The sequence below is a fragment of the Pongo abelii genome, chromosome 12, assembly GCF_028885655.2.
Source record: "Pongo abelii isolate AG06213 chromosome 12, NHGRI_mPonAbe1-v2.0_pri, whole genome shotgun sequence".
Lineage (NCBI taxonomy): Eukaryota > Metazoa > Chordata > Mammalia > Primates > Hominidae > Pongo > Pongo abelii.
In genome coordinates this window covers 112,154,798-112,168,042 of record NC_071997.2, presented here as the reverse complement: position 1 = coordinate 112,168,042, position 13,245 = coordinate 112,154,798, and the positions used below count along the sequence as shown (strand labels likewise).

The window sequence follows — 13,245 nt, the reverse complement described above, 5'->3', positions numbered from 1 at the left end:
CTCTGAGGAAGACCTGGCCCCACCCCCTCCCCACTCCTACTGAGACCTTCCTCTGCAGTCAGCAAGGGATGCAGGGCCTGGGGCTGAGTGCTGGGAAGGAGGGGCGGGTGTGAAGGGGGAAAGCAAGTGGGTGGAGCCAGGGCTGGAGCTGTCCCAGAGCCGGCTCAGAGCCCTGGGGAGGGAGCTGACCCTCTGAGCCTGGGTTAAGACAGAGGAGGAGGAAGTCAGCTCTCGACCCCGAGACCACCTGTTTCCTCTCACTCTAGCAGGGGTGGAGGGGAAGCTGCTCAGGACAGGGCAGCACAGCTGGAGAGGGACGTGATCAGATGCAGGACAGAGCAGACGAGTCCTGGCACGGGCCAGGAGCTGAGACACTCGACACTGATGGCTGCAAACCACCCACACCATCAACTGGGGGCTCCCTCAGGGCTGGCTTTGGTGTCTATCAGAAAAGGGTCTGGGGTCCTAGTCCCACCCGCCCAATGCTTCTGCCAGGCAGGACAGGGCCAAGGAACAATAGTGGTTGCATTTCATTTAAAACTACTGTTTCATTAAAAAACAAAACAAACCAAAACCAAAAACTAGCTCTGAACATGAAGAATTATACCCAAGAAAGACATCTTGACATTTTTTGCTTTATTAAACATCATTCACTGAGAATTTCCAAAGCACTGTGTGGTGCCTAGACCTGTGTGCCAGGGCTCTGGGGGTCGGGAGAAGTCTAAGGCACGGGCCCTGCCCTGGCGCACGGCTCCTTCTCCCCGGGAAGGCAGCTCCACTGGTGAAAGGCCACTGACCAAGTCCCTGAGGACGGCGAAGGCCTCGGGGCAGAAGCCTGAGAGAATCATGCCCCACTGGCAGTGGGAGGCAGTGCAGGCTGGGAGCCCTGCCCAGGCCCCAGGCTGAGCTGTGGGGAATGCTATGACCCAGTTTGCTGAGAGCTGCAATGACGAACATTGGCTCTGTGCCCAGAGGCCCAAGAAGGCCATGGACTGGGCTGGCCTTTCCTGGGAAAGAGGGAGGGAGGAAGAACTGGGGCCTGGCAGGGCCGTCTATACCCTGGAGAGGCAGGGCCTGACTTCTCTCTTTAGAGCTTGCATCAAGAGGAGGCTCAGGAGAGAGAGACTTGCATCAGAACACTCCAGACAGCCGATCTCCCGCTCAGTATTCCTCTCCTGGGAGACCCACCCAGACTCTGCAGGCCCCTGGCAGCCACGAGGAGCAGAGACCCTAGAGTAATTTGGCTTGGGGACCTCCCCACCCCAGGCCCAGGCCAGTCAGTCACCTAGGCTGCAGCTTAGGGTAGGGGAAGGGGAGGATCCTGGTCACTCCTTCTTACTATGCGAACAGAGGCAGAGGAGGGCTAGAGGCCCAGCCCCAGTTTGGGTCTGTGCTGGGGCTGGCAGAACCCGTGGGCATGAAGCTTCCCTGCCCCACGTGACACCTCGCTAGGGCCCCACATGTCTTGCTTCATCCTTGGGGCTGGGCTTCTGGTCGGCAAGGCATCCCCACACCCTCCCTCCCCTTCATGTCCACGGGGAATAAGACACGTTGGGCTGCGGCTCCTAGGGTGAGAGCCACTCCCGCAGCCTGCAGGCTTCTACTTTAGCCCCACAGCCCAGGAGAAAATGGAACCATGCAGTTCTGGGTGCTGTGACCCAGGCTTCTGCCTGGCCTCCCCTGGGGGTGGGGAGGTTCTGACCCTGCAGGGCCCAGTCCCTTCCCTTCATGCAGATGTCCCCACAGACAGGCCTGCTGGGCCAGGGGCCGGCATGGAAGGGTCAGAAGAGGCTGGGGGCGGCCTGGGCTGGTGTATCGTGGTCCCGGATGTACTGCAAGATGTCCATCTCGTCCATGGCTTGGATCTGCTCCTGCGGCTTCTGCTGCCCAGCCACAGCTTCAGCCGGGCCCACTTTGGGGGGAACAGCTGGTTTTCTGGGTATCGCCGGCTTAGCTGCCACTGGTGGCTTGGGCTTAGGCTGGGGCTTGGGTTTGGGTTCAGCCCCCAGGTTCAGAATCTGGTCCAAGTCCTCTTCAACTCTAGGGAACCAAAGGGAGGAACCCTGAGCATAACACTGCCACCCCTCGACAGGAACAAGACCCCAGGCAATGCCAGTGCCCACACGGGGCTGGGCAGCTGCAGGGAGCCCAGCCTCGGCCAGGTCAAGGCCCCGCCCTGCTCTGCCCCATTCCACTCCGGCCCCTCCACCCATCCTGCCCAGAGGAGACACGAAGGCCAGGGCTCTCCTTCCCTCCCACCCACAGCAAAGCAGGCACAGGGCAGGCCCCACGCAGCCTCCTGAGAGTTGCTCTTCAGGTGACCCCACTTGACACACGCTGCCTTCTATAGGGAGCTTTCCCTCCAATCCCTTCAGAAATAACCACCAGCTACTATGTACAGAGTTCCCGCTCTGTGCCGAGCACTTCAGACACGTTATCATATTTCATCCTCAAAACGCCACTCTGGGGAGGCATGACTGTGCTTCCATCATGCAGATGAGGATGCTGGAGTCCCAGGAGGCCGAGTGACCTCGAGGGGATGGTATGTGACAGTGCCTTTGTTGGAAGGAACAGGACATCGGCCCTCAGAAGCTGAGCCCTCATCCAAAGCAAGCTCAGCCACAGAAAGAATAACCAGGGGCGCTGAGCCATGGTGGCGCAGGGTTGGCCCGCCCACAGTGCCCCTCTGTGGGCCACACGGGTGCTAGACAGAGCCCAGCGAGAGCTGAGGATGGCCTCGGCCAGGCCCCACCAAAACTCTGTCATCACTCCAGACCTCTGATCTCCCACTGGTGGGTGGGCAAAAAGCCCCGACAGTGTTACAGTCACTCAGGACCATCCCTGGGTGCTGAGGGCAGGAAACAGGCCAGGCCACTGATTCTCCAGAACTTGATTTCTGGAGACCAGATGCACAGTGGAAGACTCATTCAATCCATTCCACCCACTCAGCTCTGTGCTGAACACCCGTGATGGCCAGACATTTCCACGTTCATTAACCCATTTAATAATCTCCAAACACTGTGTGGTCGCAGAGATTAGCCCTGTTTTACAGATGAGAAAACTGAGGTGCAGAGAGGCAAAGGGCCTTGCCCTGAGACCCACAGCTAGTGTGAGGATGAACAGGACTTGGCCTGCATGTGGCTGGTTCTCTGGGGTGTGTTCCCCTGGCTGGGGCACTCGGACTCCAGTGTCAGGGTGAGGTTTCCCCTTGTGCTAACGGGCATCTCTACGTCTATCGCTCAGCCATGCTGGAGTCAGGTGAGGGAAGGCACAAGTACTGAAGGCAGAAGACCTGGAGTGCCCACTTGGTCTCTACAGCCTTCGGCTTCCTCATCTACAAGCAGGAGTAACAATGTCACTGGCACTGCTGCACGGAACTGTGCACAGAAGCACAGCACTGTGGGAGGAGAACTGGCTTCCATTCCTCACCCTGCAACTCCTCCATCAGGTGGCCTCAGGCCACTCCTCCTCCCTGGTCCTCAGTCTCTTCTATAAAGTGGGATTGTACTTGCTCTACCACCCTCACAGGGATTCTTACAAGGATCAAATAAGAGAACACAAGGAAAGTAGTTTCCAAATGTACAGGAAGGCCGTATGTACTGATGTCTACTGACAGCCACAGGGTCTGAGCAAGTGGGCATAAGGCACAGAAAAGCAGTGCCTCCATCTACAATGAAGGACACCCCCAGCGCAGTCAGACAGGGGCCACACAATTGTAAAGGTCTGGAAAGAAGGTGTTGAAGTCCAGAGAAGGGAGTGAGCCCTTGGGCCAGAGCAGGCTGGGAAGCCCTCCTGGGAAGGTGGGCCTTTTCAGAAGGGTGAGCCTGGAATGAATAGGGAACAGAATTCTGGAGAAGGGAGCAGACAGCAGAGATCTGGAGGCGGGAATGAGAATGAACAGGAAGAACCAGGCAGGCTCATGAGCAGCGGCTTCTTGCCCTGGGGCAGGGCCATGCAGGGGTGGGGATAGAGAGGCGATACCTCTGCTCAGGACAACTCCTGGCACTACCAGAGAGCCTGTGTGAGTATGGAGGTGCCCAGCACAGCACCCCCAGGGGTGGATGCCTGCCTGGAGCCAGCTGTGGAAGGAGCTCCGGACACCCTGCCTGCTTCCTGGCTCAACCTCCTGTGATGGGGCACAAACCCCAGAGAGAGAATTCAGAGTCTGTTTGGATGGCAGAGAAATGAATAAAAGGTGTCCTTCTTGAACAAACCCAGAGGGACTGGCCCAAGCCGGGCCTTCATAGAGAGACCAGCTGTCTTGGGGTAGAGGCGATTTCAGGAGGTGTCACTCATGGCCAGTCTGCTCCCGACCACCTCAGGTCAGATGTTCCGGAGCTCCCTCCAAGTGGCAGCCCTTCCTTGACTCCCCCAGGGCAGGTGCCAGCTCCACTGGCATGAGGTGTCCCCCACTGAAGGCTGAGGGTACCTGGGAAAAGCTCAAAGGGACTGAATTATCCTCAAATAGGGGCCCTTTGGAAAATAAAGCAGCCGCTAGAGGCTTATGTCAGATTTCAGGATTATCCTGCTTGGCAAAGCAGTGACTCTTTGGAACTAATCAGCAGCTGGATTTGCTCCCAGGTGGGAGGTGTACATGGGTGGTCAGCCACGGCGGGAGGCAGCATAGCTGCTCTTGGGACACAGGAGGCCACAAGGCACCCCTTTTCCAAGCACCCTATTTCTGAGTCATGACTAGGACTAGCTCTCACTAACGCAAGGTCCAGCTCTTTTCTCCTCCAGGCCCAGCTGGTGTGAGGTCAACCAGTGAGGGGTAAGGGAGCTCTAAGACCCTGGCCCCATTCCTTCTCCCTGGGTCCCTGCGGAAGACAAGACTCACCTAAACATCTAGACTAGGGGCCCTGCCCTGGTGTGGCTGCACAGCCAGAAGGAACAAAGACTTCTCAGCCTCGACCCGCTCAGTGTATACCCCACGCGGCCTCAGGGCGGCTGAGGCTAGTGACAGAATGAACGAAGGGGTGAAAGCATGAATGAATGAATGACTATCAGAACATTCTTTATGATGAGGAAGCCCAGCTACTCCCTGGATAGTCACAGGGCAGACACAAAGAATGAATGTGGTTCCTGCTCTCAAGAAGCTAATCCTAGTGTTACAGCTGTTTTTGAATTTGTCTGAATTTAAAAAAAAGAAAAGCAGCTAATCCTTTCATTAGCAGATGTCTGCTAAAGTGAAGGTGGGGGTGCGGGACCCACACTTTTTGAGCAGGGATTCCCCAAGCGCTCTGCGTGACGAATGAGAACGTGAAGTGCCGTGTGGTGCTGGCCCGCACACTACGAGCCCTGCTTTTTGTGGCATTTCCCCAATTCATCAGCCACAGAGCCTCTTTGAGTAGCCTTTGACCACCCCACTGTACCATGTTCCGCAGAACACAGGTTGGGAAGTAATGGATTTAGAATAAACTAGGCCAGAAAGGTCCCACGAGAGCCACCCCACAGGGACACATGGACTCCTAGACATGCTCGGCCTGGCCCTGCTGCTCCCCAGGCAGACTCTAGTATTTCATTTCCCTGTGCCTCGGTTTCCCTCTAATAAAATAACAATCCTGGTTTCTTCCAGCCCGCTGGGATGTCAGGAGAGAGGACACAGGATGAGACTGAACAGATGCCAGGGGCCTTGGGGACATGTAAATACCAGAAGCCGTCACGGTGACTCAGGCTTGGCGGGCACTTGCAGGGCTGTCTAATAGCCCGAGGCTGCTAATGAGGGGTACAGATGACAGCCTCCAGGGCCTGCATGCCTTGGTGTCACATAAGCTGTTCCTGGAAAGAGGCGGCCTGGCTTCCTGTGAATCCCGGCACAGTCCTGTGTCCTGGAGCATGGAGGAGGAGCTGGAGACACGCACAACACTGAGCCTGCTGAGAATGTGGCCAGCGGAGGTAAAGGCCTGGGGAGAACTGGGGGGCTGGGTGGGGAGGCAGATCATCCAGCCAAGTGCTCAGACAGTCCCTGATGAAGTGGAGAGGCCAGGCCAGGGGCAGAGCGGGGCCTTAGCCAGGTGGCCTCCCACACTTGATTTCTTATAATATGGAGAAAATAGCATCTACCTTAGGGGGCTGTCGTGAAGATTACATAAGAGAACATGTAAGGAGTCTGGCTTACTGCGTACACAGCAAAGACTCAGGAAATAGGAGCCGTCACTGGCACAGGTTCTGCCAATTGACCTCCATGTGACAGATGAGGCCTCACTCTCCCTTCCTTCTGTGAAAGCTGCTGACCCGGCCCTCCGGCAGAGAGGCCATCACCAGGACACCTGCACTTTGCCCCCTCGCTGAATGGGCTGCATGCTGCCATGAGTCAATTTAATTTGTTCCCAAACTTGCTTATGCCAGTTATACCTGCTCTTGCAATTATATAATTTAATTATTCTTTATATAAACTGTGAAAATACGATTGTGAAAAGAAAGACTGGTTGTGCACACAAAGTTCTCTCTTTCTGGAACTAGCTGAGCAGCCCTGGGCTGCGGATCCTCCCCCTCAGCCTCCTTCACCGCCTCTCACCCAATGTGCACCCACAGGCTTCTACTTTTCACAGGCCTGGGGTCCTCCCCTCAGAGGAGGCTGGGGCTGTGACTGGGCAATGCCCCCAAATGAGCCGGGCCCTTGGCTCTGTCCAGGACACTCTCAGAGCTGGCCAAGCGCCACTGGGGACAGGTGGTACCTGAACAGTTCCTTGGAGGCATCCCTGTGGCCAAGGCTGGGCGTGGGCCCTCCACTCTCACAGGCGGCTGGCAGCAGGAGGGAGTCACCCAGGGGGACAGCCCCGCCGAGGTCAGGATCATCAAACAGCTTCAGGGCTGTGGGAAGGCAGCAGCAGGGGGGGTCAGAGGAAGCCTCTAGGCTGGGATGCCATGGCCACTCTCTCTCTGCCCCACCCCAGGAAGTCTTCTGGGCAGTCCTACAAGAATTGATGCCTCTGCTCAACCTGTCATAACTGGTGCTGCTTTGTAACTGTCAGGCGATGACCTGTCTCCCCAGGGGTCCCCGAGGCCCTCAGGATAGGGACTAGGGGCGGGGACTAGGTCTCACTCCTCAGCATGTTCTTGGGCCTGGCCCTCAGTGAGGGCTCACCAAGTATGGGCTGAATTAGTGGGTGGCATCAATTCCCCTCACCGGAGGATGACCTGGGCATGTGAGGAAAGAGACCCGGGGACGAGTGGAGATGTCCCAAGGCCGCTCAGTTTTCCCTCTGCCAACTCTGCACAGAGCCCTCCAGGGCAGTCCACGCAGGTGGCAGAGAGTCCCATTAAATCCAAACCTACAGTCACACACGTGCCCCAGGCAGGCCCTATCGCTTTCCACACAAACGGTGCCTGGAAGCCCAGGGCCCACATCTGCCCACAGATGTCATGGAAGCACTTCTCGAAGCAGCAAAGGAAACCATCCTCCTCTTTGGTGGGATGTTTAGAGGAAACCCACAGTCCCAGAATTTTCCAGGCTGTGGGGAACCAGGTGTGAGGCTCAATTCCTCCAGCAGGAAAGCTCCCTCCAAAGCTCAGTCTATATCACATCTAAACAGGACAGGGGAGATATGGGTCCTATTCATGCCGGGTGAGTCCAGACCCTGCCTGGTGACTGGGCTGGGCACTGAGAGGACACCAGGAGCAGACCCTGGGGCTCTACTTACGGTCCATGGATGACATGTCCTTCGAGGGGCCCTGCGGAGATAGCTTCCTGCCCGGGCCAAAGAGCCCCTCATCAGGGTCCACCTCCTCGTCAAAGATGGTGAGCCGGGGTGAGGGCTTGGCTTTCACGGCCACTTTGGGATGTTTCTTGGGCTTCTTGGAGCTGGAGAATCACAGACAAAGCACAAGGTGAGGATTTCCCACAAGTGTCCAGGTGGCCTGGTCAGATCCACACAGGCGCTGGGCCCTGCAGGGGGGTGGCTGGATGCCATGGGCCAGAAAAGACCAGGCCAGAGGGACCAGGGAAAGCCTGGAGAGGGCCACCCAGAGCAGTCCAGGCAGGTGGAGCTGAAGACTTTCTGAAATCTCTAACAGATGGTCACACGACCAAGGGAAGAACAAGTCCTCCATCCCAGGGGAGAAAAGCAGGCCAGCAAAGGTGGTTGAGGAGCAGGTTTCCCCAATGACAGAGTGGTAAGGCCCCTGCTACTGTGGGCAGCTGTGCCCTGTGTTCAAGAAATGACCACTGTCAGGAGGAGCAGGCGGCTGCCAGACAACCCCAGCTCTTAGACGCCTTCAGGCCTTGAGTCTGCCATGTGGTCACAGGCCAGAGATCACGCTCCCATCTGGAAGGTGGAGACAGCTGCCTGGTCTCAGGGTCTCAGCACTTGGGGGCCAGGCTCAGAGAACCGCATTCCACAGCCACTCAGAAATGGGGATGGACCTGGTCTTGAGCCACAAACCTCAGGGCTAGGACTCAGGAGGGCAGAAAGCAGCCTTGGTAAGTGCCTTATTGTTTCCTTTGCATGGTAAAACCACCATTGTTCTAGTTAACACTTGGGTTCTGTGGAGCAGCCCCCCTCTTTCAGGAAGCCTCTCTGGGACTTGCCCACCTCCCCGGCTCCGGCTCTGCCACCCTAGGTCCCATTACAGTGCACTTGCCCACTGGCTGAGGAAGTCCTGCTCTGGGCCAGACCCTGCTGCAAGAAACTAGGACAGGGCAGGATGGAAGCTTCTAGGGTGTGGGAGTACTTTAGTTTTGATCCAGGCGGTGGTTACTGGCAGGATAAGTAAACACGCATGGAGCTGAATGCTCAGGATCTGTGTACATCACTGTAAGTGATACTGCCAGTAAGTAAACACACTTGATTTTACTTTAACAATTACTTTAACAGGCATTCAATCCCCGCTGATGATGCCTGTTAGCCATTTTAAGGTTCCTGAAAATAATGAGAATATGCTCTTTACTGGAAACTGAAATTCCGCGTGCCTGCCCGCCTGGCGGGCAGTTCCACTGGACTGAGGTCACTATGTGAGGTCACCATCTGAGCTCATGTCGGTAACACGCTGCGGCAAAACTGCACCGAGAGGCTGGCCTACACAATGATACAGATTAACCAATGGCAGATAAAAATAGCAGAATGGCCCTGGGTGCTGGAGGGGCAGGTCCCCGCAAGGTGACCATTCCCACAGTCTGGAGTCTGAGGTCTGGCAGAATCCCAGGCGCCCAGCCGAGGTGAGGAGAAACTATGAAAGCCAGGAAGGCTCCCTGCTGGAAGGCTGCAGGACAGAGCACCCTCTGAGCTCAGAGCCCAGTCCCAGGGGAAGGCTCTCTGCAGGGCTTGTTTGTTGGATGAGGAAACAGTGGTCCAGAGAAGCTGAGTGTCTGCCCACGGCCACACAGCAGGGAAGGGACAGGCAGGCTGGGTCTAGATTGAGGATGGTCATACTCGTGGTCCTATCCTCTTGTCCCCTCCAAATGTCCCATGAAGAAGGTGATATAGGATGGGGCAGGGATAACAGGATTGATCCTGCTGTTCTCTGGGGAGAAAGTGGCATGTTTCAAGGGTAGTGATGGGGAGCAGAGACGCAGTAGCAGGGACTGCTCCAAGAAGGCCCATCTGCCTGGTCCTGTGCTTTCTCCACCCGGCTCAGGCCATGAGGGACCTCCTCTGCTGTGTACCACCCTCAGGCCCTGCTTGTAGTGCTGGAGGTGAGGTGGAGGGAGCTTGGATTCTCCACCCTAAGGGCAAGTGCTTTCCAGAAATCTTCAGCTTCTGCTCCTCTGAGACCTAGAGGAGCCAGGGCTCGCCTGCTCTTACTCAGACGTTCTCCCCTTTATTCTCACCAATCAGGCAGAGCCAGCTCGGCTCTCATGACTCCTAGGAAGTGGGTACCAAACAAGGGCCATGGCCTCCTGGGGAAGACAGCAAAGCTGACCCCAGCCAAGACCCACTGAGTCGGAAACCCAAGCAGGCCCTGAACACAGGAGGCTGTGTTCAGTCTCCTATGGAATTCCACAGTCAGTCAGGCTTACAGCCGCTCTTCTGCCCGATGCTTCTCTCCACTTCGTTCCCCATCTCTGCTGCCCTTTGCGTGGCCCTTGCTCCTGGCCCCAGCAGGCACTGTGGTGAGGAAGGGTGGAGAGCCGCCCTAGCCCCTACCCAGGTGGCAGCTCTCAGGGAGAGCAGGTCTGAGGCTGCTCTGCAGCCTCCCCCAGCAGCAGCTCCATGCCACACCCCCAACTGTCCCCTCAGAAACAAGCAGGCCCTCCCTGGCTCCTGGGGATCGAACTTGCATGTACCCAGCCACAGGTCCCTCGGGGCAGGGGAGAAAGAGGCTTTGCATTGACCAGAAATCAGAGGGCGCACAGAGGGAAGCGAGCCATCTGAGGAGCAAAGGAAGCGAGAGAGAACAGGCCTGAGGAGGTCTCTCTGGAGAAGCCGTGGTGCCCCTTCCTATGCCTGCACCTGGTCTTGACAGCACACAGGAGGCCGAACTTTCCTTCCATGTGAGTTTTCTCCTCCAACTGGATTATGTCCTTGTTTTTCTCCCTAGAGACATGTTTACCCTTTTGTTGTCTTGAACTGAAATAAAACGGATGTATAGCACACGCAGGCGGCTCCGGCAGGCATGGTCTGTACCCTACCCCCACCCACCCATGCCACCTGGGCTGCCTTCTCTACCTCCCCAACTCTCCAGACCATCTTCAGGGGAATCAAGGAAGAAGCAGGAAATACAGAGTTTTGGTGCCTAAAAGCCCCAGGGTCCTGTCCTGAGCGGTCCAAAACTTTCAGGCTCTGGGGACTTAGTAATGTGCCTGGTCCAGAACAGATGCCTTGATAAACTCTGGATGAGAGGATGGGTGATGGACGGAGGGGAGCAGGGATGGACAGGTGGAGGACAGGTAGGCAGAGAGCAGGGTGCCAGCACATCTCCATCTCAGGATTCTGTTAACCTATTCCTCAAGGCAGGAGGGGCAGGGAGGGAAGAGGGATAGGCTCCTAGACCCAGTCTCAGACAGCGCCCTAAGTGCGAAAGCCCCTTCTCCAAAGATCTCCTGGCTGACTCCACTGGCCTTGCTGCCAGGCCCTCAGCCACTCTATGAGCAACTCATTCCTTCCCTCATGAGCACCTTTGATGGCGAGCAGTCACTGAGAACCTCCCACCTGCAAGAACCTGTGCCGGGGACGAGGGAACGAAGATGAGGACGAGCTGCCGCTGTCCCCAGAAGCTCATGGCAGAGCAGGGTCACATAGAAACTGATCATTATGGCCGGGCAAGGTGGCTTATGCCTGTAATCCCAGCACTTTCGGAGGCTGAGGCGGGTGAATTTAAGAATAAAATACGAAAAGTGCTTTAGTTTAAAGCAAAAAGTTTGCGGGAGGCCAGGAGTTTGAGACCAGCCTGGCAAAGATGATGAAATCCCATCTCTACTAAAAATACAAAAATTAGCGCAGCATGGTGGTGCATGCCTGTAATCCCAGCTACTCGGGAGGCTGAAGAGAATCACTTGAACCCCAGGGATGTAGGTTGCAGTGAGCTCAGATCACACCACTGCACTCCAGCCTGGGTGACAAAGCGAGACTTTGTCTTCAAAAAAAAAAAAAAAAAAAAGGAAACTGTTCATTAGCACACAGGGTGTTCTGCTCTGTCACGGCAGAGCACGGACAGAGCCAACCAAGCCTGAGGGCTCAGGGAAGACTTCTTGGAGGAGGTGATGTGGAGACAGGAAGTGAACTTTGTGGAATGGAGCTAAATAGCCTCTCAGGTACAGGACCTGAGAGTCACACTGTGAGGGTCTGCAGGGGGTGTGACTAGGACATAACTGGGAACCCAGATTCCTCTTGGTGAAAGGGGACCCCTTAGGTTTGCAGCAGACGTAGTGCCATGAGGGAACAGGCTGAGAGTCAGGTCTCTCCAGAGAAGCTTTGCTCATGGTCCATAAAAGAAACGACCAGAGCCTAGACTAGGGGAGCAGCAGTGATGCAAGGGGAAGACAGGCTAGGGGGAACTTCAGAAGGCAAACGTGCTTATACATCTGGACAGTTGAGGTGATCAGCTGGCAGAAGGGAATTGTCTAAGGTGATGACAGATTTCTGATCTCAGTGAGGGGGTCAGTAATTCCATATGAGAGGTGCGTCACTCAGCCTCTGAGCCATTTCTTCACCCTTCTCCTAGCACAAACACCTCAGGGTTGTCATGAACACGGAGTCGGGTCAGGTCGCACACATGGGCTATCACTCGGGGGCCCCCTCAATCCTCTCCTCCCTGGTCCTCCTCCTCCTCCATTCCTATATCAGCATCCACCCAGCTGTCTGCAGGCGCACGGCCTGGCTCTGCAGTGCCCGCCCTCCAGCCCACCCTCTGCACTGACAGGAGACAAAACTCCTCACTGACGTGGAGGAAGGGTGCCCTCTTCTCCCTTCATTGGAAGGACAGCTGGTCATGATTAGAATCTTGTCACTAGGGACAGGGCAACAGGGGCTTCAAAGGGAGGTCTGCAGGGAACAGGCCTGGAACTGCAGCTCCTGACTTCCTGGTGAGCACGGGGGTCATCGGAACTAGTGCAGGCCATGAGGGCCACCAAACATGAGTTGGGTCCACAGAGGTTGCATGAGGTAGGTGGGGTGCTCCTGGATGGATTGCAGGCATGTGCTGGCATGTTCTTGTTGCGTGCACATGTGTGCATGGACAGACACCCGCTTTCCTGCTGTGTATTCCTGACGGCAGACAGACGCGCAGACCAGGCCACGTTCTGCAGGCAGGCGTGCAGCATACGGGGTGAGAGGCGGCAGCTGCCGCGGCTGACAGCTCCAACGCTCAGACAGGCTGAGCAGCAGCCTGGCTCCCTGTGGCTCAGGCAGTTCTGGTGACAGTGATTGACACATAAGAGCATCCACCACTCTGGCCACCCAGGGGGCCTGTGGCACCATTCCCAGATGTGCCCACCCACACGGCAGACCACCAATGGGCACCAACTGCTCAGAACCGGGTGTACATGCATGGCAGAGACATCTCCTAGACACAGCCAGCTTAACTGGGTCTGAACAGAAGACTGCTGATCCTTCCACAACTGAGACACATGGACAGCATGACTCTTCAAAGCCAGGGTGCAGCTTAACCAAATACAGAAATCCACCTCCTTTCCAATGATGCAAACTGCGTACTTTAAACTAATGCACTTTTCATACTTTATTCTTAAATTCAGCTGTTTGGTGTCTTTTTGTTTTTTGGGTTTTTGTTTTTTTGAGACAGGGTCTCTGTCACCTAGGCTGGGGTGCTCACTGCTCACAGCTCACTGCAGCCTTGACCTCCTGGGCT

The 13,245-nt window shown here is 56.1% G+C and overlaps 1 protein-coding gene across 3 annotated transcripts in view; it reads right to left on the bottom strand.

Annotated features, from left to right (window-relative positions):
* Positions 1–621: 621 nt before the first annotated feature.
* Positions 622–13,245, bottom strand: part of HS1BP3 (HCLS1 binding protein 3) — a 34,404-nt gene continuing 21,780 nt past the window's right edge. For 2 of the 3 annotated variants that reach the window (XM_009237506.4, NM_001132063.1), the window contains 3 exon segments: positions 7,644–7,804; positions 6,678–6,813; positions 622–2,040 (listed from right to left, as the gene is read on the bottom strand). In XM_009237506.4, the coding sequence (XP_009235781.2) occupies positions 1,782–2,040; positions 6,678–6,813; positions 7,644–7,804 (556 nt within the window). In that variant the 3' untranslated portion in view covers positions 622–1,781. 3 annotated transcript variants of the gene reach the window in all.